Genomic DNA, 25943 nt, shown 5'->3' with positions numbered 1-25943 from the left:
GCTAAGAGGATAAAACCAGAAAAGCACCAAGCAAGACTTGTTTACATCAGGTTCCTCCATTTCCATGTGCAGTTACCGATAAGCATAGGCTTTCCAGAATCTTGGATGAGTCAACCCAGGGACCTTAACCCTTTAAGACCTGAGACCAGATTCTACAAAATATCTTCAAAATTAGTTTTCAGTTGTCAGTGGTTCTCAAACAATTTCATGTCAAGGACCCCAGACATACGTATTTGGCCGCCGACCCCATGTCGTTTCAGGGACCCCCACCAGAAGCAAAGGTTTTAGTTAAAAACTTACGCTGGGAAAGAATATATATATATATATTCAAAGATTTGCATACCTTTTCCAACAGCTTAAGTTTAAAATAATGGTTAAAGGCTATGAGGTGTCTAAACGGGTAGGACAACTTCACCCTAATGATAATATGGTACCATTTTTGTCTACTCCGTCTGAGAAAAGAACCCTGGGGAGATTAGTTTGGCACTCCTCAGTTTGAATTACATTTCTTGATTGTCTCCTCGAGGGCTATAATTACAGCAAGAACAGTCTGATCCATCTATAAATGCGTGGAATCTGTGTTCATGACAAGGTGCGAGTTTGATGTGTTCAAATGAAACCTCTATTTGTCACTGAATCACTGTTTACTTATTTATATCCATAATACATTTTCCCCTTAAAAATCGAATCCTGCACTATATATACCGCATATATGTTTCACACAGATCCAATTTATTGACGAATATCATCCATGTATCGTATCGGCAACCACGTATCGAGCTCTTTAAGATCTGTTGAATTCTCAAAAGATATTGCTACATTAAAGAACTACTCAAGTTCAATAAACTTTCTTTTTAATGGAATGATTTTTTTGAAGCATGTCGGGACTTCTGATCCACAAGTTAGTGAGCTATTCATGGTACAAAAAAAGACGAGGCAGACAGACACTGGAACACGCCTAAGAGCTCAAGCGCCTAAGCTTTTTTTATGCTTAGCTGCGTGTTGGTGTTGCACACCGTACCGTAAATATAATACAAGCTCAAAAATATCAAATAGACTGGATATTTTCGGTGCACGACACCAGCACGCAAATAAGCGTCAATCAGGCTTTAGTTGTAAACATTCAGGACTAAAATGGGAGTGGGGTTCTGGGTTCAGAGGCTGCAGGCTTGCAGTTTCTTGTCGGCAATCTTGAGAGACACCCAGGTATTGAGCATGGAGGCCCTCAGCTTGCACCACACCAGATGGTCGCTGAGCCCAAAGATCTGGGCTGCAAACTGGGCAGCAGCGTCAGGGGAGAGGACGGTTGAGCAGCCGAGACCTTCACAGGAGAAATTGGAGGTTACACTTAATTTCTCTTTTTTCCAGGTGGTTCAATCATAACAAACCGTGTATGCACGGCCAAAACCATTACCGGTACTTCTCAGGAAATGGAAAAAATAAACATGTGTTTCAATGGATCCAATGAAGAAATTTAGGCACAAGCTTTTGTTTTACTTAAGTAAAAAAAATGAAACATGGAAATAGAAAGTTTCTGCTCAACAGCAACGATATGCTTGTGAAAATGACAAATGTACCAAGTGTTCTGTACATTATAACATAAGTACAGTGTGCTTACCGCTTGGCATGCGGAGAGATGACCAGACATCTTGTGCCCCCCAGTCTGGAGTGAGTGGTGGGCAGTTGATGACAGGATAAGCAGTGTTCCCCGACATCACAGGACCGAGCCCGTTGCTCCTGCCTGCCACAGCCACAAACACGGTTGGGACACCATCACCTGAAAAACAGTGCAGCGGTGAATATACCGGTGGTTCTCAACCTTTTCCTGGATCAGGGCCCACTTGAAAATATCAAAGGAGTTCACGGCCCACCCCTGAGAATGCTTCTGCACAGGGACAGGTCCCTCTAACAATGTGACATCTTATTTCCCTGTTGAGGTCAGGGGTTGAGTACTGGCTTATTGACAGTGGTGTCTGTTGATAACCTGACAGAAGCCAAATGTAGAAATCAATCAACAAAAGAGCAAGGCAAGCCAGCAATCAATAATGTCCTTTCTCAATCTTATTTTCCTCACCAGGATAAACAACAATCAGCATTCAATAGCGTACGCTTGTGAAAGGACATCGAGCGCTGGCTTTTATTGTTATTTTTTGGCTGTGCGCTTAAAGCCTCTTCATGTTAGGAGTGTTGTAGGGCTGCAAGGGCCTAATCACAGCACGCAAAAATAGTGTAAATGCTACATAGCCGATCTACAAGCCTATTCTCACCATATATAATCTAGTCTATAGTATTTTCACCATATATTTCACCTATAATGACATGCCCAAAACAGGGACAGATCATTACTCAATTTATGGACTTACTTTATCGATTGTTCATAATCAATTGAATCGATTAGTTAACTGTTGCACATGTGCACCGTGAGGTTGCTCACCCTCGTACTGAGCCTTGATGCGAAGCGTCTCATCTGGTCCTTTGTGAGCAGAGGTCACTCTCAGGATGCAGGGGACTCCGTACAATGTGCAGGCCTTCTTGATCTTCTCACAGTGAGCCATGTCCGAGGTAGAACCCATCAGAACCACCACCCGCCCACTGGCCTGGGGCTCCATAAGCAGCTGAGGAAACCAGCACCAAAACACAGTCCTCATTACAACTACTGAGTTCAGATCGTTGCTGTCGAGCAGAAACCTCTTATCGCCAACTTTTTTTTGTTTAAATGAATGCCCTACTTGATCATAGTAGTGTCACAAAAAGTAGCATATCCTCAAGCTCAAAAGGGGCTGCATAGAACTCTTTGCTTGGAGATCTACTACCTTTGCCATTTTTTTACTTGAATCCTGAAAAGCAAGTTTTGGACCCGACTTTTCAAAGTATAAAATGGGGCTTAAGTAATTTAAACCAGGAAAGACAACAATTATGCCACGATACTATGATATCCAAAATCGCAGATAATATCTAGTCTCCTAGATATGAAGTTCCTTTATGTTCTTTTCTTGTTTGTTTTTCCTTCATAGTGTATGGAAAGCAGTGCTTGTCCAGCCACTCTGCAGATAGTGGTCTGGTCTATTTCACCATCCTGTTGCTGTGTGGTGTGGTTTAAACCAGAGTCTAATGGTTGTAGAAACTAGCTCTGAACACACCAGCAATAGTGTTTAATGCATTTGAAAAACATGGTACTTATTTGAAAGGTCTATAAGCTCAGTGGATTTGCGGTTGAGTGTCCGCCCTGAGACTGGGAGGTCAGGGTTCGATTCCCTGACCTCCCGAAAAATAAGGTCAATGAGGTTGACTGTGGGTCGCTGGGGACACTTGTGTCATATGTGTCATGTCTGAAATAGTACTACAAATCTGGCCAAGTAAATATTCCACCACAGTATGTCATTACAACATGTTGATTCTGGGCAAACATTGGGGCCTGTTCCGACAAGAAAACAAAGCTGATAATTTCATGTCTGGGGTTAAAGTGAAAACTGCTCAGCAATATTAGAGAGGGGAGGGGGTTAACTGGGTTTAGTCAGTCAGTGTACCTTGACCCTTTCAGAGACCCACTCAAAGTTTCTCTTCACCACCTGCATGGCCTCGGGTGTCACTTCTTTGAGGTCCCGGTACACCTGAGGAAGCAGAAACGTCATTGATTAGACAGTCTCCATAGAGAAGTAGCTCAAACACTGGCTACGTTTACATGAGCAGTTAAATCCCCTTTTCATTCCGAATAGAAGTTCAATCCTATTAAACGTTGTTATGTAAACACCTACAAAAACTTACATCCGAATGAAAACGCTCGATGCGATCTAAAAACCATTCCGATGTCACTGGCCGGATTACTCCGATTTTCAATGCGATTGAAAGAAAATTGGACTCATGTATACACTGCTTCGGATGTAAATTCATTCTGGTCTTTCTGAGCATGCTCATTTCCATTGCGCTCCAACTCCAAGGCGCTCATAAGCCTCATATCCAAGGCGCGCCGAGGAGTTTGCACATAGAGCGCGTTATTTCGTGAATTTTGTGTGTGTGTGTGTGTGTGTGTGTGTGTGTGTGTGTGTGTGTGTGTGTGTGTGTGTGTGTGTTCAACGGTCTCTCTCTCACACTCTCTCTCTCTCTCTCTCTCTCTCTCTCTCAAAAATAACGAGCGACCCGATACAATAATAATCAGTGTGTTGCGTGCCCTGGCCGTGCTGTAGATAATAAAGTAGGCTACACATAAAAACGAGATGATCACCTTCCCAGCGGAGCAGGTGGGGAAAAAAAGACGGTAAACATGTATGTCCGTCCCTATCCAAGCAGCAGCCTCAAAACTACTGCGGAATGAAATGATGGGATTTCAAAGTGTCGTCTTTCGTCTGAAAGTCACAATGAATGCACTGCCTATATTTTATGTGTCCAACAGATGGCGTAGTTTCACGTGATTTAACATGTATCATGTCTTCTATCACTTCTCCATATAAACACTCATTCGGAATGACCATTTCCCATGTAAACTCGCGGCAAAAAATATTACATCGGATGTATTTTATTCGGAAGTATTTATTCGGAATGATCACCCTTCATGTAAACGTAGCCAATGACAGTACATGTTGTTGCTGAAGGGCAGAAACCTTGCTCTTCATATTTCAACTTTTTACATTTGTAAATCAATGCCCTAGTTTGTCATTAAACCACAACCACTGCCATTGTTATACTTGTCGCGCAAAAGTAGGATACCTAAAATAACCAGTGATCTACAAGCTTGTAGAGTGGTTAATTTTGCTATATTTTAACACTTTTGAAAAATAAATAAATACGGAACCAATGAAAAGTACCGGTATTAACAAGAGCTTGTGTCTCACTAAATAACTACATTGGATCCATTCTAATGTAATTTTTTTCCATTTCCTGAAAATTAACGCTTTTGGACATACAAGGTTTTCAACTTTTCACCCGACAGCAACGATTTGCTAATGGCTCGTACACACTGTACGATATTTGCTCCGATTATGCTGTCGGGGGCCATTTTTGGAGCTCGCCGACAAAACTCCCGATCTGACGCAGGATCGGGCTTTGATTGCAGAGGTTTTGCTCGCTGTGTGTGAAAGGCAACCAACCGCATCTGAATATCAAGCAGGGTTGATATTTGGCTCCGTCACCGACTGGACATCGTACAGTATGAAATGGGTTGAGAAGTCCTGCATTACAGCCAATGAGAGCACAGGACAGCTGTGCTCACTGACACTATGTCTGTCTGTCGTGTCGACTGCATCGATAGATGATAATATATATATATATATATATATATAACCTTTATTCCTTGGGTAAATCCCTTTCCTGTGTCGTACATGCAAGCTATATTAGCCCACGTTGCTGTTAAATAGTCTATAAAACCAACGCATTTCACTTGAATAATGTTGATAAAAGCACATCGGAATAAACAGTGCAGAGCAAACTTTTGGACCTTGTGCGCTGTGTGCACGCGCACACATACGGAGGGAGAGTCATTTAATGAAAATCAAGATTTAACGTCCTGTCTCGCTATGAACGTAGGCTACCACAAACATTTCGCCCTGTGTAGCCTGGCTATTCCTGTGTGTGTGGCGTGCAGCCATGCACGCAGAGAGAGAGAGAGATGCGTTCAGCGCCCTGTGTCGGTCTCACGCTTGTATCCTGCACGTGCGTGAGATGTCAAAATGAATTGGAATAAAAAAACAAATGGTGTAGCCTATATCGGGTCTGGATCTTATCTTGGTGAACTCTTGCAGTGTGATGCCTAGTCGGCGACCAATCGCTTAGTGTGAAAGCCACAACGATATAATGACAGACTATAAGGACATTCATAAATCCTCACCTGCTTATCTTTCTGCTGGCTTCTGTCTCCCGCTGGCCACAACCTCCATGAGTCATTGTCAATCACATCAGCCAGGACGATCTCCTTAGTGGTCACATTCACTCCAAACTCAATCTGTGACAAAAAGCAGCACATCAGTTTCTTGGGTCATCCCAGTTCCCAGCTAACCGAATGCTTAAGCCAAATTCCAATACCCAGAATCTCAGCCACTCACTCTCTCACACTTGGTCACTCCAGCATGCCGGTGTTACAGTTAAATTGGTGACCAGCCAAAATATTGTGATCATCTCATGGACTTTACATAACTTACATGGAGGTCTTTAAATATGTGGCCTAAATACCGATATAGGTTGAACTCTGCTAATAAAGAAATTGCAATGATTTATGTTGGGACAATGACGTTATATAAATTCTACTCTAAACGATTGTCACATATTTCAGAAGGTCACCAATTTCACCGGAACACCACCATGCCAGAGTGACCGAGTGTGAGTGAGCGAGTGACTGAGATTTGGGGTATTGGAATTCAGCTTTAGGCACCATGACCCCACTTGACCAGTAGAGGGCAGTGAATAACCACATAGTTACCTTCATGTCAACCAGAGTGCAGTTCTGGGTGGCCCAGGCCTTCTCTAGAATCTCAAAGATGGCCACTGTGCTGCGATTCATAATGTCCACCTCACACTGGCCAATGGTGATCCCAGCCAGGCAAAACTTTGTCTCCAGCAGCTGCTCCTCCGACCATTGTGGATCGTTGTTGGCATCATCCTACAGCAACACGTTGCACGGGGGAAAGGTTTGAGGTTGAATTCACAGGGACAGTTACTTTGAAGTCAAGTGGCTAATGTGTATCAAACTGTGCGTCTTTGAAATAAAAAATAAAGAGTTGAGTCACTGAACTTAACTATACTGAAACCCCAATCTACAGTGTAAAATGCTCAGTGTTCATTTACTCAAAAGTGTACAAAAACGTCCAGTTACTTTTGTTTCCTTCATAATGTATGGAAAGCAGTGCTTGTCCAGCCACTGACTCTGTGGTCTGGTCTATTTCACCGTCCTGTTGATGTGTGGTGTGGTTTAAACCAGAGTCTAATGGTTGTAGAAACTGGCTCTGAACACACCAGCAATTATGGTAGTGTTTAATGCATTTTAGGGTGGTGGACATTGGACTTATTTGAAAAGTCGAGGCAAATCTTGGGGGGGAGATAAAAACTGATCTTAAAATGTCAAAGACTTATTAAACAAATTGCACAGTGATTTGTATCAGCCCAGAGGGAATGATGCACGACTTGCACACCTTGAAGAACATCTCCATCTTGAGAGGAGAGAAGCGGTAGCCCTCTTTCACTCCTGGGTTCCTCTTGAGGAAGGATCCGGTGGCGACTCTGCGACACACCCATTCAATGGGAATCATTTCACAGCGTGCCGCAATGAACGCTGTGTCCGAGTGCTTCTTCACAAAAGCAGTCTTAATGCCTGTGGACCATTACAAATTAAAACAAAAACATTCAACTGTTACTATACATACGTAGTTACATACACGATCTGTACATCTAGTAAAAAAAAAAGTAAATAGTTCCTGAGGATAAATCATATCTTTCACTTTACACACAATTATGTGTAGGCTATATACGAATTATGTATACATTTGTGAATAAATACGTTATTCCTCCCCCAGTCTCTCTCTCTCTCTCTCTCACACACTCACACACACACACACACACACACACACACACACACACACACACACACACCTGACTCCACCATAACTTTCATGCCACAAGTTTACTTTACAAATCAGTCTTTTACAACCGGACAATACTCGATTTGCAGTCGTAATATGCTGTGACTCTTGTCCCATGACCGATATAGAACAAATTGAAGAGTATCAAGTCTTTAATCAAACACTAAAATTTCAATTACAGACATTTACTCTCAGTAATTGTTGAAGGATTGCTAATTTGCCCATGAAAGCCATGCCTGCTCTCAGATTAAGCGTGAGTGTTGTAACTACTGGTCACGTTCTGATTCTTAATGATGTGCAGCTAGGTCTCAAGTCACAAGAAAGCAATTGCCACAATCGCGGTGACACATGGACCCACACTTATGAAGGACACATGGGTTACACTTAGCCAATTAACTCTTAGATACTCTTTATAGATTAAGTGCAAAACTACATTGATAACGCGAATAGTTATGAATTAATTCCAGTCCCTCTCTCACCTGACTCCTGCAGCAACTGGAAAATGCAGCTGGTGGTTTTGTTGGCGATGGCGGCCTTGCCTTCCATCTGATCCTTTCTTACGGCATTGCCGGCGGTGATCTGGTCCTTGGACTGGACCAGCACCGACCCGGGTTGGTCCAGGAGCTCGAAGATCTGTTTAGTCTTCCCCTCGTTCAGTTTCTCGCCAATTCTCAGTTCTAAAGAAGAAATAAAAACACAGGCCATACATAAATTGCACCATTAAATGACTGGTTGTCAACTTGGGTCCTACATTGGTTAAGCAGTATGCCGCGTCCCGTAAGTAGTCAATCTACAAGCTATGTTCAACAAAATACTTTTGGTTTCAGACAGAAAACGTCTGGGAGAAAACAAGCACACTGGCTTGAATGGAAGGATGCCTGAGGCGAGCAAATTAACTTAAAGCCTACCTTGTGTCGAGGCCATTGTAGTCTTGGAAAATCTGTATTGCTGGAAGAAAACACACAAAAGCTTAAAATATCAAATACCGTAACAAAAAGTTCAGAACGTGCAAACAAAAAGTTATGGTGTCCTGCGAGGGGGATGAGAAGAAAGCAGAGAGTTGCTGCACGCTAGGCGAACATGGAAGTGTAGTAGTGCGGGATGTGGGTCTCATCCAATCAGAGCCCACCGTCGACACACCGCTCCAATCACAACCCACCGACGGCCCACACGCCACCAATCACGGCATCGCACTGCTCGACACGTGGGGTGAAAACTTTTCCATCACTTCCACCACAAATGTGGCAGAACTGGCAGCTTTGTATGTGTTTATCTTCCATCGGGCGACTGTGTTGTCGCCGCCACGGGTTTTACATCTCAACCTGTTAATCGATACATTGTATCAGGACGAGGAAGACCAACGATGCTCGCGGCCGGGTCGAATTGGTTTATCTAACGATAAGTCAAGTATTTGAGTCGGGGAAAAAAGATGTCCCTGTGGTCCTGTATCCGTGCGTAGAACGTAGTGTGTGAACTGTGGTGTCTATTATTTAGCACGTGGCTCGCTTGCAGACTCTTAACAATCTGTCACGGTAGGAGGGTAGAGGAGCACGAGACAACCAGGACCAAGGCCGGGAGCAGCGAGGAGGACAAGCCGAGGATGGAGTTCGAGGAGTCGGAGTTCGAGGAGTCGGGCATGGCAGAGGAGTGCGGCGTGTTCGGATGCGTGGCCGCTGGAGAGTGGCCCACGCAGCTGGAAGTGGCCCAGATCCTCACTTTGGGACTGATAGCCTTACAACACAGGTATGTCAATGGACGGGGGTGTCTGATGTGTTGTTAATAATAATAAAAAACGGGTTCTTAAAGTGGGGACCCTCCACGGGCCCTTGGGGGGGGGGGGGGTCCAGGGGTCCCCACATGGACTAGAGCTACTCCACAGGTCCAGGAGGAACAGTTTAGGCACTATGTTTTATTTTTGGGCTATTCAAATAAAATAAAAAATGATGACAATGTTGACGAACCTCTGTTTTGGAAGTTATTTGGCCCTTGGACCACTGGTTTAAAAGGACGACATGATTGAACTCAAACAACCGAGCATTTAGGTTCATGGTTTATGAAATTCATTCTGATGAGTTAAATTGAGTCTTGAAAACGACACAATCACACAACTTTTACTCATGCTTTCTTTCACAATGTGCCCCTTGGTGCCATAACTCCCATTCTCAATAAAGAAAACAACTGTCCTTTCATTCACATTTTGCAATAATTCATAATTCATATTAAGAGAGAGAGAGAGAGACTGTGTGCTAATTGTGTTGCCTGGCGTGGGAAACATGATGACATTCACATGGTGTAACTAATGTGAACAACAGTGATGGGATGTGTGTCATGTTGTGTTACAACATCAGTTGCTGTCATACCTGTCTCTCTGTTAGATGATTAGGCGCTGCCATTGAACAAACTGAATTCATCTCTATTATAGGGATGTGATCCTCCTGTTCCAGTTTGCACACAGACTCAGCATCAACAGGCCCATTGTCCATTCTTTTTACTTTTCTGTTTGTGGCATCTGAAAATAAAAGAACAAGATATTACATATTTCTGCCTATTTTTGCCATAGAAATACAATACTACTAACATAAGTATGTATGCAATTATCAGAGCACCTGATAAGAGGTAAATGTGCATCCTGGCCCCTTACATGTTAACAGCAGCTTCTCAAGGGCTAATTCATAAAATAATCATACAGTACAGTATATTCATAACATAGGCTACCTCAAATAGTATTGCATGTACGACATATCGATTTGTGTGTCCCACCCCAAGGCAGAAATTGCCTTTTTCCTTTAGATTTAAGCAATGCATATAAAGAGCCAACATAATGCGGTAGGAATGGCCATCATGAGTGAAGTTCAGAGTACATGGTCTGTAATAAAGAACTACAGTACATTATTCCCCCTTTGTCAGAAGTTAAGAGTCACCCTCCCCTTTTAATACCATCATTTGATTAGCAGGCTTCATGTAGGGCAAGTCACATGACTTACATATTATAAAGCCTGGGGGTCATTGTGACCCTATAACTGTTTTCTCATGACTTACAACCTTTTTTTAACACGAAGAGCACAGGTCAATGAGGTCATACCTTGGTCCATAGCTTTCCTCTTCAGACCTCTGACTGTTGGCATGATGGCATCTCCTGACCTAGTTTCAGCTTTCTCTGCAAAGTACAACGCACAACTATTTTAGGGGCTTTGGGCTAATAATTTTCATTTTGAAGTTGCATAATATTAGGAGGACTGTAGTAAGGATCCTCAGGGGTGTTTAGAGGGTTAGTGGTTATTCATGAACCCTAGAGATGAATACTGGAGCTGTGTCAAGAATTCTTCCGTTGTAAACTTGTCTTGAGCGGGCCATTTCAACTTTTCAACAAAACACAAAATGTGATACTGGGGATGCTAACATAACACTGAATAATGTATAATCTCACGTTAAAATGTCAATGTAAACTATTTCACACTCCTCACACTAAAGTTAAAAATATATACTAATGTTATGAAATATTGTGCATGTGTCTTATTATTTTTGCCTTTATGATAAACTCAACTGAACTAAACTAATTGTTGTGGCAAATATACCCAGCATGGCACCTCTGCTCTGGTTGGCTAGAATGATGACTACTTATTTCTCATTAGGCATGGATAGGGATGAATTAGAAAATGGGTCTCACTCAAAATGAATCCTTGTAGTTGTTGATCCAAGCCTCCCTTGTTTGGCTTTGACTCTGCATTGTGTAGTGAAAGTTCTAGGCTTGGACATGTGCTGAACTCAGGATTTGCAGTTCTTCCTTCAGTTACTTCAACAACTGAAGTTGCTGTATCCACATGGGCCATATTGACCTCTGTAAGGCTGCTCTCGCAGCTGGCCAACACACTTAACCCGGAAGACTCTGTTTGTTCTACAAATCCTGCGCGGGGTGACGATGTGTTATCTGCGTGATTCATAATGGCGTCCACCTCGTCATAAAACCTCATGAGGCGTCGTGGATCTGTGCTATGGGTGCTATCCGCCTTTCCCCTCTGGAGGGAGCGGTACAGGTACTTGAGGTTTTTGTATTTGGTGTGGCACTGTTTCCAGTCGCGCTCAACGCCCTGCTGCATCAACCTATTAGAGATCTGGACGAAGATGTCCCTCTTCCTGGTGGAGCTCTCCAGCTGTCTGCACACGGACTCCTCGGACCAAACCTGGATCAGTGCCCGCACCTCCTGGTCGCTCCAGTTGCGGCCTGTATCCGACACCGTGACCACATGGAACTGGCCAGAGGTGGACAGATCTGTGGATGGAATGTGGATGAGGGATTGGCATTCAGAGCAGCAGAGTGCAACATAATGAGAGAACGCATCGATTGTTGCAGATATTTGCCAAAGTTGATTCAGCCTACCTGCTCCATTCCACCTTCCCTCTGTCTCAACATCAATGTCGTACTCGTCACTGTTGTCGTCTGAAATGAGAATGTGTACAGACAGAGCATGAAGGCAGACATTGTCTTACAATCGTCTGTGTACTTGCACCTTTCAGACTGAATACTCACCATCATCAATTTCTATCACCAGTTCATTTGTATCTGTGGTGGTCTCTGCCGGCAACCTCCACCTGCCTGCTGCCGTTTCTCCGTCATGCAGGTCTTCTTGGGGGACGTTCTCCAGCTCTTTGTCTAGCAGGATGGCCTCCACCTCATCAAAAAACTTCATGTACTTCCCCGGGCCTCCAGCTCCACCGCCTCCGGCCGCCTGAGCACTCTTGGCTGTCTTGTATTCGTACTTGAGGTTTTTGTACTTGGTCCGGCATTGTTTCCAGTTGCGCACCACTCCGAAGCCTCTCTGCATTTGGCGGGCCATCTCCTGGAAGACAGACTTGTTGCGCAGTGTGCCCCTCAGGCGCTGCCGGATCCGCCGGTCGGCCCAGACACACAGCAGCGCCCGGACCTCCTCGTCGGTCCAGTGCCGGCCTCCCTCTCTGGCCACGTACTGAGAGTAAGTGAGACCCCCGTGGCCATGAGCTTTGATCCCTGTACAAACAAATGTTTTCTGTGACATACATAATGATGTACATAATTTAGTAAACATTTGTAGCAAAAGATTGATCTTTAAAAAAATTGTATAACTTTTTTGAATTAATAAAATTTAAATTTGTCCAGTATGTTAATAAAATATACAGTCAATTTGGGTTCAAATCCAGGGCAGAAGAGCAAAGTTACATGGTGCAGCTTTAATCAAAAGTTTGTATTTTAAGTATATTGCAAAATCCTGAGTGTCAATTTAACCTGGACTGTAACCTTTATGGGTCATATTTACACTCACCCAGGATGGTACAGTGTAAAATCCATAAGATCCATTAGAATCAGGTCAGCTGAGTATCCCCAGTATTTGCCTCTACAGTCTACAGTGTAGACTGTAGAGGCAAATACTGGGGATACTCAGCTGACCTGATCGAACAAGCTCACAAGAGATATGGTGTAGAGTCTATGTATACTCTACACCATATCTCTTGTGAGCTTGTTCGATCTGCTTTTTTTTTTAACCAAAAGTTCACCCCCAGAAAAGGGATGCCAGTGAGTGTTTGTGTTGACAGTTACCTTCCTGCATGGTAACAGCGCCCCCTGAGGCCGCTATTCCTTCCTCCTCCTCCTCCCAGCTCTCTGTTGACCCCCCAGCAGCAGAGGTCAGCGGGGGATGGGTGCTGTAGTGTTGTTGTTGCTGCTGTGAAGTGGCTGCTGATAGCTCTGCAGTCTTCCTGCTCTGTTGCGGCAGCCCCATGCGCCTGCACTGGGCCTGACACTCCCTCCAGCTGCGTGCCACACTGAGCCTCCTCAGGCGTTCTGACATCAACTCAAACGTGGCTCTGCTGCTGCTGCTCTCCCCGGCGTGCTGCGCAGCTCCCAGCTCCTCGCACACGGAGAGCAGGGCGAGAGCCTCCGTCTCCCCCCACTGCCTCTCGGCCGCCGACCCGCCGTTCACTTCCATAACCTCCTCGAGACCTCCTCCTCTTTGTGTCTCTGCTCGCCTCTCCATGTTTTGAGCTGACCTGGAAACGCTTTCCCCCTCTCCCCCCATCCCCCCGCCCTCTCTACCCTCTCTGCTGCACGGTTCCCTAGGCAACCGGGCGGTTAAGCCTGTAAGGAACGCCCTGTGTGGAATGGAGCGGCCTCACTACTGGCTTAAGCTGTGTGGTGCGGGGGGGCGGGAACCACTGTAATCTGAGAAGCATAGCTTCAGCGAATAGGCTGCCTGGAGCTGCAGCAAGACGGCTCTCTATATAAGGCACACTGTCTGCACTCTGCAGCTCACATACGCATTGCACAAACATCCGCTTAGCTCTGTGTCGTTACTGGGATACCACACTCATCAAACTGGTTTGGTGAACCACAAACGTTTGGCATGAAGCAAGAAGAAGCTTGTTCAGACTGCTGGAATCGCTGAGAGCTTGTGTGCCTCCTTGAATCTTCACACGCCTGTTATTAAGGCTCACAGTCGAAAAGTGTGTCGGCTTAAAGGAGGCAGATTAAATTGCGATATTACCCTAGGCTGATTTAGTAGTTCCAGTTCGGGTTATAAAACGACAGCAGGGTAAAACATGACAGGCTGCACAAGACTGACTTATGGAAAGGATATATAAAGGGCTCTGCAAGAGTCCTCATGCACTTCATGATTTTATAGTGGGATAACCCATAGATTTATTTACACAAACACGTGTTTAAAGAAAACTTTCTTTTTTTCTTTCAACCATGGTTCATGTTTTAGAGAAAGTAAAAGATGAGTGTTAACATTTTTTCATTTGCAGCTTTCTTTCACTTTAACGATTTTAGCTATTTTTGACGAGGGGTTGGGGCATTCAAATAAGTGGATAAATATGTATTATTTACAAAATGTTATGGCAATTTCTTTATTTACTATAGTCCTACTAGACCGCAGGAAATTACATCTGGCCACAAAAGATCATGGGATCAACTGAATGTGAAGTGGGAGGTGACTATTCAGCCTATGACACACTACACAGTATGGCATCCCCCTAGTATCTGAGTTTCATGCTTTCAGTTTTAAATGGCTGAAATGTAAAGCTTGGAATATTATACAAGTTAACTGTAATAATGTCACAATGTATCATAACGATAATAATTCATTTATATGTGAATGTTTGTGCCTTCATAGGGGCCAGGAAAGTGCTGGAATTGTCACATGTAATGGAGCCAGTACACCAACATACACAGCCCTCAAGGTAAACCTGCAGTTTGCAGGCATGCCATCACATTCAAATGTGTCTGTGTGTAGTGATTGTGTTGAGTGCAGAGGAAACACACAACATATAAATGCATGGACTCACATTTCGCGTAAGAAAAAGTTTAGCACAACTACGGTCACAATGAAGATGGTGAGCTTATCGACCATCGCTTCATGTGAATCACAATTGCACATTCCGGATTGATTTTTATTTTGACTGTTTAAAAGCTTTGGACATTATACTGTGTTGCTTTAAAACTTGAAATTCATAAGCTAATGTTTTACTGTTCAATGTGCAGGATAGTGGATGGATACTTTGAAAATATACCACAATAGGTTACCATTTGATCCCTAGTTTCCCTTTTCAGCGAACATTCAGCTAAAAGGGCAATATATAAAAGATATACAAGAACACAACGTGACGTGTTGAGATTTTGTAAAGCTCTAGGCCAAAAATAGAATTTGCCGATTTACAACTCATTCTGCGCCTGTAAATCTGCTTCTTTTTTTGTGTGAAAAGTAAATAAAACTTTGCCAAAATCTGTGGACATTTTTTCCATATAATGGCATTCCCCAAAATAGGGTCTCCGGGTTGAAAGTGCGTAAGCTTCAAATGTATTTATGCATTGCATGTCCAACTCCACTAACACTGCACCTCCTTTTCATTCTCGTAGGGCATGGGGCTGGTGAGCACTGCCTTCCCACCAGAAGCCTTGTTGAAACTTCGCAATGGTAACCTGGGAATAGGCCACAACCGCTACTCCACCACGGGAAACTCGGAGCTGCAGAACTGCCAGCCCTTTGTGGTGGACACTCTGCATGGCAAGATTGCTGTAGCGCACAACGGAGAGCTGGTCAATGCGTCTGCACTGCGCAAAAAGGTTAGCATTGTCTGGAATTCAGAGCCTGATGCACGGCACAGCTCTGCCATTAGCCTGCATTCATGACATTCTTTGCACATTGTATACCTAGTTTACCACTTGGTGGAACATCGTAAAAACTGAAACGTCCTATTTTAGAAGGTGCTTGGACATGTGCATTGTATGACAAAGCAGCCTGCAATGCTTACACGTCTCGTTGTATGGTCCAGTCATGGTGTGATGCTTATGCATCACTATGAAATCAGCAGTGGTGGGAAGTAAACAAGTACATTTACTCACAAGCACACTACTTAGTACAATTCTAACCCATTAAGACCTGAGGCCGATTCTATGAATGCCCTCTAAATCAGTAGTTCTCACATTTTCAAGATAAAAAAAAAATAGCTGATATATCTATATATAAGCTTGCAGCACAATGATCTTTTATGTCTCCTATTTTTAATAGCTGACGCAAACATGTAAAATGACACAGATACTTCTTGTACTTTTTTTACTGGGGGTTGTCCTGACCCTTTAAGTGATAAATGATCGTTTATTGTTACAGGCTAAGCTACACAGCCGCACATTGTAATTAAATTCATCCCCACCTTTACCAGCCGAAACATTAACACATCAATGCACTACACTACAGTAGTCCATTGATGTGTTAATGGGTTTGTAGTGCCACTACTAATTACAATCCAGTGATCGTGAAATCGGCCATTCTGCATAACAAGAATGTTTATTTGGCATTGTGCCAATACTTTTGTACTTTTGCTACTTCTACTAATATGTAAAATATCTACATACATTGTGGTTTTGCTAAAAAGCTTGAGTAGTTCTTCCTCACTGATAGTCAATATCCAATTACCGTCGTACATGTTATGGTTGTTGTGCGTGTGTGTGTGTGTGTTGCAGGTGATGCGTCATGGTGTAGGCCTGTCCACTAGCTCAGACAGTGAGCTCATCACTCAGTTGCTGTCGTTGACTCCACCTATGGAGGAGCTGGATGTACCTGACTGGGTCGCCAGGTAGGTGGGCTTTCCTTTCCACGGTGAAAAATGTTCAACACCCCAAGATTGGCTTTGACTGACATATTAAATATGTTAGTCATGTCTTCAATATTTCAGTTATTTGTCTTGTCTGCCCTGTGCAATTTATTCACAAAGAAATTAAATCGTTTAAAAGTAGCAATTGTCACAGCAAGTCACTTTGCAGGGGAACCTTCCTGAACATCCAGTCCATTTAACCTACTGCATATAGCATATTTCAAATAATTTGTTTGTTCTTAATTATATTGCAGAATTAAGAATCTGATGATGGAGACTCCTACGTCTTACTCTCTGCTGGTGATGCACAAAGACGTCATCTACGCTGTCCGTGATCCATACGGAAACAGACCCCTCTGCCTAGGACGACTCGTCCCCGTCTCTAAACTTCACAATTCCGGTACTATTTTGTGTATTTGAGTGACAGTGGCTCAGAATGTACAGGTTCAATTCCCTGACCCTGAGCCTTTTTTTCACCGCTGCCATGGCACTGTGAATCGTCAGCCAATCATATGGTTTTGTTTCCCCTATTCCATTTGTCTTCTCTCTTTGCACAACTCCTGTTTATAAAGGGGGGGGACTCATTCTTGCCATCAGCCAGTTAGTTCCCTGTTCTTTTGAACCTAAGCTGTTTCCTTTCATCATTTTCTTGCTCGTCGCACTCACACACAAGTGCATTGAGCAAAACTTCAGACTGTGTAGCTCATCACACGATTTGTTAGCCTGGTTAATAAACCAGACCGAATCAGCCGTTGGCAAAAATAAATTTACGGTCTTACGGTCTGGAGAGGCTCAATTGTACGCCCATTTCCTACACCAGAGAAATGGGGCGGCCAATCGGGACACGGTATGCAATATGGGCGGGCTTTGGTACAGTGACTTTCAATGCTTGAGACCTTTGACTGACAGTAGCTCTGACCAATTGCGTCAAAGAGAAAATGTTTCTACCCGCCCCCCCCCCTGGAAATGAAATCCAAGCTGAGCCTCCCCAGACTAATATCCCGCGGTCCGTGCGATATTAGTCTGGTTTATTAACCAGGCTAACGATTTGTAGCTCTTGTCACTGCTAATAATAATAATAATACTACATTTTATTTGTAACACACTTTATATTTGACACAAATCTCAAGGTGCTACTTGCAAGAAAAATCACACCGTGTGAACTGAGCGGTGCAACAGTGCCACTTTAGGTCACCCAGCAGCTGTCCGTACTAAGTAGAGTAGACATACAGACAATCAGACATACACACATCCGTACTCAAATAGACATACGGACAGACACACAGAGCTGTTCATTGGAGCGGTTGGGCACCTATACCTATATATAGAAAAAGTTAAAAAGCATATAAAGGCATCAATTCCATCTAGGCAAATGCTTTTGTTTAAAATAAAGGTTTTTAATCCCCTTTTTAAAAGCGTCAAAAGACAATGTTGCTCTCAGATGGTCAGGGAGGTCATTCCGCAGCCAAGGAGCAGCTGAGCAGAATGCCCGGTCCCCCATGGTGCAGAGCTTCGTCTTTTGGGGTTTGAGTGTGTTTGAATTTCCAGAGCGGAGGGAGCGTGTGGAGGTCGGGGGTTCGATGAGTTCCTTATAAGATAGGAGGGGTTGTTGCTGTGGATGCACTGCTGATGGGTAAGGAGTTAGACCTTGTACTCTCTCCTAAAGGAGTCGGGAAGGCAGTGGAGCGAATGTGTGTGATATGATCGTATTTCCACACTCAGGATCCTAGCATCACTGTTCTGAATGTACTGGAGCTTCTCGTTCTAGATGCTCTTGCTAGGGCTCCCGATGAGAAGTGTATTGCAGTAGTCAACACTGCTAGTGTAAATCAATGCAGCATGGAGCGAATAGCATGGCATGTGTAAGCACCTGTTACCTGCATGTAACGTGCTGCTGAGAATTCATGGGGAACTTTGTGTAGTTGTACATGCTATTACAAGCCACACACTTTAACCTACTTGTCACGGTCCCTTACAGTGCATATATCACACTGCATTCAGCAGAGGCCTCACTTATCTGTTGTATACAAGGGTATCACATGATTGGGGACATCCCCCCCTGCTGTAAACAGGACTGTTTCATCAAGGGTCACTGGGTTAATGGCACAGGCAGGTGAATCATTAACTGACCTCTCTGACCCTTTCAGGTGCAGGCGAGGGGGACACGGAGGGCTGGGTGGTGTCATCAGAGTCGTGCAGCTTCCAGTCCATTGGAGCTAAGTGAGTTCCACCATTACTCATGTACACACAGTTCAGTAGTCTCACAAAAATGCGAAGACAAAAACAACGGTTAACACGGTTGAGATCATAACACAAACATGTCCCTTAACCAAATAAACCCTATCTCCCCTACTCTGGGAACTTATAGTTGGTAAACATTTGTCAAAAGTAAAGATCGGCTGTTTTTGGCAAAGCGATTTGTTGTAGAGGGGCGAAAAGGAGTATAGCATCCTGGGGTTAACTGAGGTACATATGGTTTATGTGGTTAACTAGTGTCAGTGATAACTGATAATGTATAATTATGTACCCATTTTGTAGTAGGGCTCGTCAGGTTTCTGTCTTTTCTTGCTCCTCAGGTTCTGTCTTTCTTACTTTTCTCCTGTCTTTTCTTTGCATTCACAAAAGTCATTCCTATACAGTATCATATTTAAGATGGTTAAATGCAGAGAACAAATGTCATGTATGTGGAACTGTACAGTGACAAAATACCGGTGACCATACAGTGACCAAAAATGAGGGGCAGCAGTGGCTCAGGGGTAGAGTAGCCGGTAGAGCGGCCGGATGGGAACCGCGAGGTTCCCAGTTCGATCCTGGGCTCCGACAGTTACTGTCGAAGTGTCCTTGAGCAAGACGCTGAACTCCTAATGGGCTCTATGCAGCCAACACTTCCGCGTTCAGTTTGGGCCACCAGAACACTTCCGGTCGACAGCCACTCATTCACTTTGAACGTACGGTCGTGATTTTGTAGGAATAAAGTTCAGTACTTTATACAACACTATTTCATTTGATAATGTGATGGCATAGTTTTAGTGCCATAGTTAAAAACGAGAGTTCTTCATGGATTTCTCCGGTGTTGCCATGTCCGCTTGTTATAAGTGAAGAAAAAGGTCTGCACACTACACGAAAATCTGTTATTTTCAGTCAGCAACACTGTCCGTCATTTGAGGTATATATTGGTGAACTGTTTTTGTTTTTGGTCGACAGGTATTACAGGGAAATCCTGCCTGGAGAGATTGCACAGATCTCCAAACATGGAGTCAAAACACTGACCGTTGTTCCTCGTCCCGAGGGAGACCTCCCTGCTTTCTGCATTTTTGAATACGTTTACTTTGCAAGGCCAGACTCCATATTTGAAGGTAGGAATATTTAAATTGTATTGATAGCAAAGGTCATTCTTAACTATTTTATTTTATTATACTGTATCGTTGCTGTCGGCAGGAAACCACCTAACTCCACCACCTCTCTCCGTCTCATGGAAGTAATTGACAATATACTGAAACATTGAAACATTTAAAAGAAAATTATCTTCACATCATTCATCAATTTTGGCCAATAACGTTTCATGTTGTCCACATCGTCCAGCTCTAACATCACAGCTTTTTAGTAGTATCTGGAAAATAACACCTTTTCATGTGCAGTGAAAGCATTTCACCCCCCGTGTGTGTGCTGCATAGTTTGAAGTTTGTTGACTCACTGTGTTGCAGGACAGATGGTTTATACTGTCCGCCAGCGCTGCGGTCGGCAGTTGGCCATCGAAGCGCCGACAGACGCAGATGTGGTCGGCACCGTGCCAGAGTCTGCCACCCCAGCAGCACTGGGATACGCTCAGCAGGTCTGTGACTGTGTGGAAGCCGCTTCCATTGTTCTCCACAAATGCCACTTAATGCTCCCAACAAAGACACAAAATTGATAGTTATTTCCTGCCCCCGCTGGACTAGATTTGTTTTCACACCCACACAAACATTGATTCGCCGACTATGGGTGGAACACTTGTATGTCCTTGACCACTTTTGCTTGAATACATTTTCAACAAAAAGCATATCTACAAGCTCACAACCAGTGGTGTCATGCTTGTAGAACACAGTACCACGGCATTGTACAAAAAATCACACCTGTGTGAACTGAGTGGTGCAACTCCCCTCTCCCATCCCCCCCCCCCCCCCTCCTCCTCCTCCTCTCTCTCTCTCTCTCTCTCTCTCATATTAGCAGGCAACAGAGCAGCACTATCTCTCTCTCTCTCTCTGTTTCTGGCACAGCGCCCCTACTGGTACTAATAGTCATATACTGGTGCTCAGATACACATAGGCGCATAGGCGGGTGAACACAGACGTTGCTGGTTGTAGGAGTGGTTGCACCACTCAAAAAAGACGTGCAGGTACAGAACGGTGCACGCTAGAACGCGTCCCCCTAGATTCAAGAGAAGACGCACCTAACCTCGTGTCACCAGCCTTTTTTGAACGATTTGGGTCAAGTACCCAAATCAAAATGGCTAGCTAGCTACTACTTTGCATAACGACATTTTTTACCTGAACGCACACGGTAAGCAACACAGCACAGCAGCTACTGCTTCTGTGGTGTTCTGCACGCAACAAGAATGCCTCCTCAGATTCGTCCATAGCAAACTACTGCAGCGCAGTAAGGAAGTTGTCTGATTATTTTAGGTCTATTTTTGTGTTTGTGTGTCTAAAACGCAAAAAATAATAATAATAATTATATATATAAAAAAATATTTTATATATATATATATATATATATATATATATATACACCCACCCACCCACCCCCCACAGGGGTGACCCAATAGCTGAATCGTTCCACTCTGTCCACTGTTTCCTGTCCTTCTCAACAGTCTATCAAATAAAGGATAAAAAATGCCACAGGTATGCTAAGGTCACTTAGTAGTAGTATATAATGCATCATTGAGCAATGATTCATCTGGGTCACCAGCATTTGCCAATGAAATCATTACCGGTAAGTAAAGAATGCAGAATGAGAATGGCCTGTGTCCAACCGCATATCTCTGGAAAGGATTTGTATTTATTTTCTCTCTGCTTTCTTCCGTCCCATCTCTGCAGTCGGGGCTGCCATACATTGAAGTTCTATGTAAGAATCGCTATGTTGGGAGAACGTTTATTCAGCCAAACACCCGTCTGAGGCAGCTGGGTGTGGCCAAGAAGTTTGGAGCATTAACAGACAACTTTGCTGGGAAACGGGTGGTGCTAATTGATGACTCCATTGTCAGGGGAAATACTATTTCGCCCATAATAAAATTGCTAAAGGAAGCGGGGGCAAAAGAGGTGAGTGAGTGCAACCTGCAGTATGTCAATAAATAATTATTATAGTGTCCCTCACGATTTGTTTCCTTTTTTGTTGAATTTCTTTTGCCTATAATAAACATGTCAAAAATGGGAACACCAGGTTGAAAGGTCTGTCTGTGGGGTTTATAAATATTTAACCAATGAACCAAAGTTAAATTGTGATATGGCGATATTGTCTAAATCTTCACTAACTCACTTTGTATGTATTGATATTTACGTCGTTTCTCAGGTCCATATCAGAGTTGCCTCTCCACCTATCAGGTTCCCGTGCTACATGGGTATTAACATTCCAACCAAGGAAGAGCTCATCGCCAACAGGCCTGAGTTCCAGGACATTGCTGGATACATTGGTGAGTACGTTGTTACTGGCACCCTTTAATCCCCATCTCTCACAGCTCTTTAATAAACTGAAAATACATGTTCAGTTCAGGATACCAATTTAATCTAATCAGAGGGGGAACTCGATACGGGAACGGGATACATGACAAACGAGTGAAATTGGAAATGATGACACAAAGAAATGAGCAAACTTTTGTGATGAAGCTGATATGAATAGACGGGTTCTCTCTCTTGTTTGGATAAAATTGACAACCCACATGCAAATGTATTTTTTTGGTTAGTAAAGATGGGGAGATCCCTGTTATTGAACAAACATTCTACAGCAGTGATTATTATCGTACTAATCTATTTTGTTAAAAAAAGGTATTGAAAGAAAAATAATAATATATATATATATATATATACCGGTGTGTGTGTGTGTGTATATATATACGTTCAATACCTTTTTAATTCCACAATCACCTTGAAGATGTACTTTTGGAAAATAAATAAATCGAAGCACACAACAGACTTTGTCTCGTCCAACCATGCTTCATGCAGGTGCCGACAGTGTACAGTATCTGACGGTGGAGGGCTTGCTGTCAGCAGTCCAGGGGGGAATCGCCTCCATGCAGGAGAAGGACGAGATGATCAACACCAGTAACAAACCCCGCCGGAGAGTTGGCCACTGCACCGCCTGTCTGACAGGGAAATACCCTGTGGAGCTGGAGTGGTGACCGCCTGCCTGCTTGCCGCTGCACACACGTGCAACGGCAAGAGCACAGTCGAGCTGGAAGGCAGCGCTCATGCTATCTTGACCCTTGACTCTAAGGCAGTGTTTCTCAGCACCCCCCCCCCCCCCCCCCCCCAGAATGATATGAATTAAGCCAATGGTACTCTAACTTTGATATGAATTAAGCCAGTGGCACTTTTTTTTTTTAATGTCAGGGTCTCCCATAACTCTTAAGTTACAGACAGGTGAGGGGTCTATTGGAACCCTTTCAAGGAACCCTGGACCCCATTTGAGAACCACTGCATTAGGAAGGCCACGGAGCCTCATTTGAGTTCTTTGAGTGTTAATGTAACTCTTGACACTGTACACTGAGTTACAGAACCATATGGGCCAATTTGATTCCTAACCCCCTGGACCCCACTTTGAGAACCACTGCTCTAGTTTACAATTTCGATGACTGTCGATGACAATTACTCAAAAAACATGTGAAGCAGGAGTGTATGCTTTGTTTCAAACAGGGTGATATTGCACGTTATACTACTAGACAATGGAGTACCGTAGTCCTGATGTCACTCCCGCTACCCCTGGGTCACGGAGATATTTGTTACATTGGAAATCCCATAGGGGAATCTTAGATCTTGTCGCATAAGAACTGTGTTCCTAAAATAAACGAATAAGCCCAGGCAGTGATTGTCAGATACAGTACAGTATGTGACACTTTAGTTTATATTGAGTTACATTTGATCAAACGTCTTGTTTAGGGAGATTATTATATATTTTTTCTTACTCTATGGATACATTTGTACTTTTTCAACCGCCAGTTGATGCTTCATATGAGTAAAATCACCCAGCTGATGTGTTTATTTTTGGAAGATTAAGGGTCCGTTCGGAAATGCGCACTCATCTATTAGTTTGCATTGCACAGTGTGCTATTTCCGAACGTGCCCTAAGATTCCCCATGTAACAAATATGACCTAGGGGATAGTGACCTCTAGTGGCCGTGATGTCAGACTTTAGTGCTCTTATTATTGTGGCGGTCCTTTCATGGCCCCATGTAAACCAAATGTTTCTGAACCTCTTTAAAATCATTGGGTCTGATTTTGCACCTTATGTGTGTTTTTCCAAGACTTAACCTCACACATATTTTGATACAAGATGCTGTATAAGTGAAAAGACGCACAACTCTTTCGACCAAAATTGAGCTGAAAACTCTTTGCTGTAACTGCTGTTACTTATAAAGCCTGATTTACTTGAGGTACAGTGTTCTTTGTTGCATGGCAGAAGTTGTTTTCCCTAACCACACTAACCAATGTACACAGATGGTTGCTGTGATGTATGTCTGAAAGGTGTTGACTGAAACCATGGATGGTTTTCTCAAAACTGCAATAAAACATTTCATGAATAAAAATCTATGTATCTTGATGGCTTGAATTTCTGGGACAGTCTGATGTCAAACCCTGGGTCCAAGTAATCCATAAACGAGAACTTCACACTAGGTGGCATCGGATTTCAACCTCTTTGAATAATTGAGTACTTTTCTGGCATGGTTTGTTTGGTAACCATAATGTCCAATCATTTTTTGAAGCAGTTCGGATATAAAGTAAAGTAGTTCATGGATTCCATGTGACCAGTCATCTGACTCAAAATTGGGGCAAGATTTCAGCCTGTTTTGCATCATAACAATTAAATGTGTGAATAATGCAGTGGAGGTACTTCTGTCCCATTGTCGGTATGCACAACTTCTGGCTGTGCACATGCAGAGCCATGCCATAAAGAAAAACTATGGGTTGTCATGACTTCAGTAGTCTTCATTTACAAGACTGCTACAAGAAGGCAAGGCATCCATTCTTGGATGTCATGGGGGACCAAGTATAGACTCCTGAGGGACCAAATATATATTCCTTTGATGAAAGCCTGGAAAAGAGACCATTATACAGGTAATAAACACAGGCAACATACACATAGCTGAATGAAGCTTTAATTGTTTAACAAAATACAGGCAACATGCCATTAACTACAGAACAATAAAACTGGCACATGGAGCTAAACGGCAGGGTGCAGGACAAATAATAAAATAAAGAATAGAAGTCTGCACTCCACAACTCCACTAAGTTTAAGAAGCTCCCAGTCAAGGCTTAATGTGTCAAAACGTGAATCTACAATAAGCCTTGATTGGGAGCTTCTTGGAATGTTAGTGTGCAGACTTCTATTATTCTTTAACATAGCCATAAGCACCTTAATTATTTAAAGGTGATATTCTTAATTTATTTAGCTGCAAGTGTTTAAATTATAGCTCCCATTTATTTATTTGTAATAACATTCAGATAGTAATAATTGCTATATAGCGATTGTTCAGTAACAGGGGTCTCCCCAACTTTCCAGCTCTTTAGTAAAAAAAGAAGTACATTTTCAGGTTGGGACTCGGGATATCCATTTATCAAGAGAGATAAGTCATACAGGATACATAAGTACGGTAAAAGCCATTTTGTCATATCAAGAACCTGTAATTAGGCGATACACAATGTTTTAAATTGCTCTGGATAAAAGTGTCTGCTAAATGCTTAATTGTTAACCAATTAGAGAAATCTGCATACAAACAAACCTTTTCCAACAGCATTCTTCTTCCTCTAAACAAAAAACATTTCTATTTTCTAGCTGATTGATTGATTGAATATAAACCAAGCTATAAACCAAGCTTGTCATGCTATGTTTGTATCAATCTTTTTCCGGAAGACGACGTACCCAGGCTGAAGAATTATGTTGAAGCAGACCATCACCCAGTCACCCATCACTCCTGACATGGACGCAACTGTGGCCCGGGTCCCTGAGTCATGGTAGCCTTGCTGTGCCTATACGTGTGATAATCAGTAGATGCATCTGGTCCAG

General features: G+C 43.2%; 2 protein-coding genes across 2 annotated transcripts; one reads left to right on the top strand and one right to left on the bottom strand.

The window, feature by feature from the left end:
* Positions 1-711: 711 nt before the first annotated feature.
* Positions 712-13580, bottom strand: paics (phosphoribosylaminoimidazole carboxylase, phosphoribosylaminoimidazole succinocarboxamide synthetase). The gene is made up of 15 exons (XM_083766526.1): positions 13138-13580; positions 12094-12570; positions 11944-12003; positions 11233-11835; positions 10648-10722; positions 9926-10074; positions 8474-8513; positions 8045-8242; positions 7119-7297; positions 6410-6589; positions 5822-5935; positions 3528-3611; positions 2435-2615; positions 1619-1777; positions 712-1321 (listed from the first exon to the last, which is right to left on the bottom strand). The coding sequence occupies exons 1-15, from the start codon at positions 13571-13573 to the stop codon at positions 1155-1157; spliced, it is 3102 nt and encodes a 1033-aa protein (XP_083622652.1). The 5' UTR covers positions 13574-13580; the 3' UTR covers positions 712-1154.
* On the top strand, positions 8811-23905 carry ppat (phosphoribosyl pyrophosphate amidotransferase). The gene is made up of 11 exons (XM_083766527.1): positions 8811-9308; positions 14711-14777; positions 15454-15660; positions 16558-16670; positions 16943-17088; positions 18836-18908; positions 19893-20044; positions 20393-20520; positions 21764-21985; positions 22236-22356; positions 22886-23905. The coding sequence occupies exons 1-11, from the start codon at positions 9166-9168 to the stop codon at positions 23059-23061; spliced, it is 1548 nt and encodes a 515-aa protein (XP_083622653.1). The 5' UTR covers positions 8811-9165; the 3' UTR covers positions 23062-23905.
* The last annotated feature ends 2038 nt before the right edge of the window (positions 23906-25943 follow it).

The sequence above is a fragment of the Protomyctophum parallelum genome (assembly GCF_964188405.1).
Source record: "Protomyctophum parallelum genome assembly, chromosome: 6".
NCBI lineage: Eukaryota > Metazoa > Chordata > Actinopteri > Myctophiformes > Myctophidae > Protomyctophum > Protomyctophum parallelum.
This window is presented reverse-complemented; position numbering and strand designations above follow the sequence as displayed.

Bases quoted from the DNA above. Each gene is read 5' to 3' on its own strand.
- ppat (XM_083766527.1), top strand. From the start codon at position 9,166: ATGGAGTTCGAGGAGTCGGAGTTCGAGGAGTCGGGCATGGCAGAGGAG. The intron at 15,661-16,557 runs GTTAGCATTGTC...TGTGTGTTGCAG, and splicing joins CGTCTGCACTGCGCAAAAAG to GTGATGCGTCATGGTGTAGG. The intron at 17,089-18,835 runs GTACTATTTTGT...TGACCCTTTCAG, and splicing joins CTCTAAACTTCACAATTCCG to GTGCAGGCGAGGGGGACACG.
- paics (XM_083766526.1), bottom strand. From the start codon at position 13,573: ATGGAGAGGCGAGCAGAGACACAAAGAGGAGGAGGTCTCGAGGAGGTT. The intron at 12,571-13,137 runs GTAACTGTCAAC...TTGTTTGTACAG, and splicing joins CGCTGTTACCATGCAGGAAG to GGATCAAAGCTCATGGCCAC. The intron at 3,612-5,821 runs GTGAGGATTTAT...CTGCTTCCTCAG, and splicing joins GCCAGCAGAAAGATAAGCAG to GTGTACCGGGACCTCAAAGA.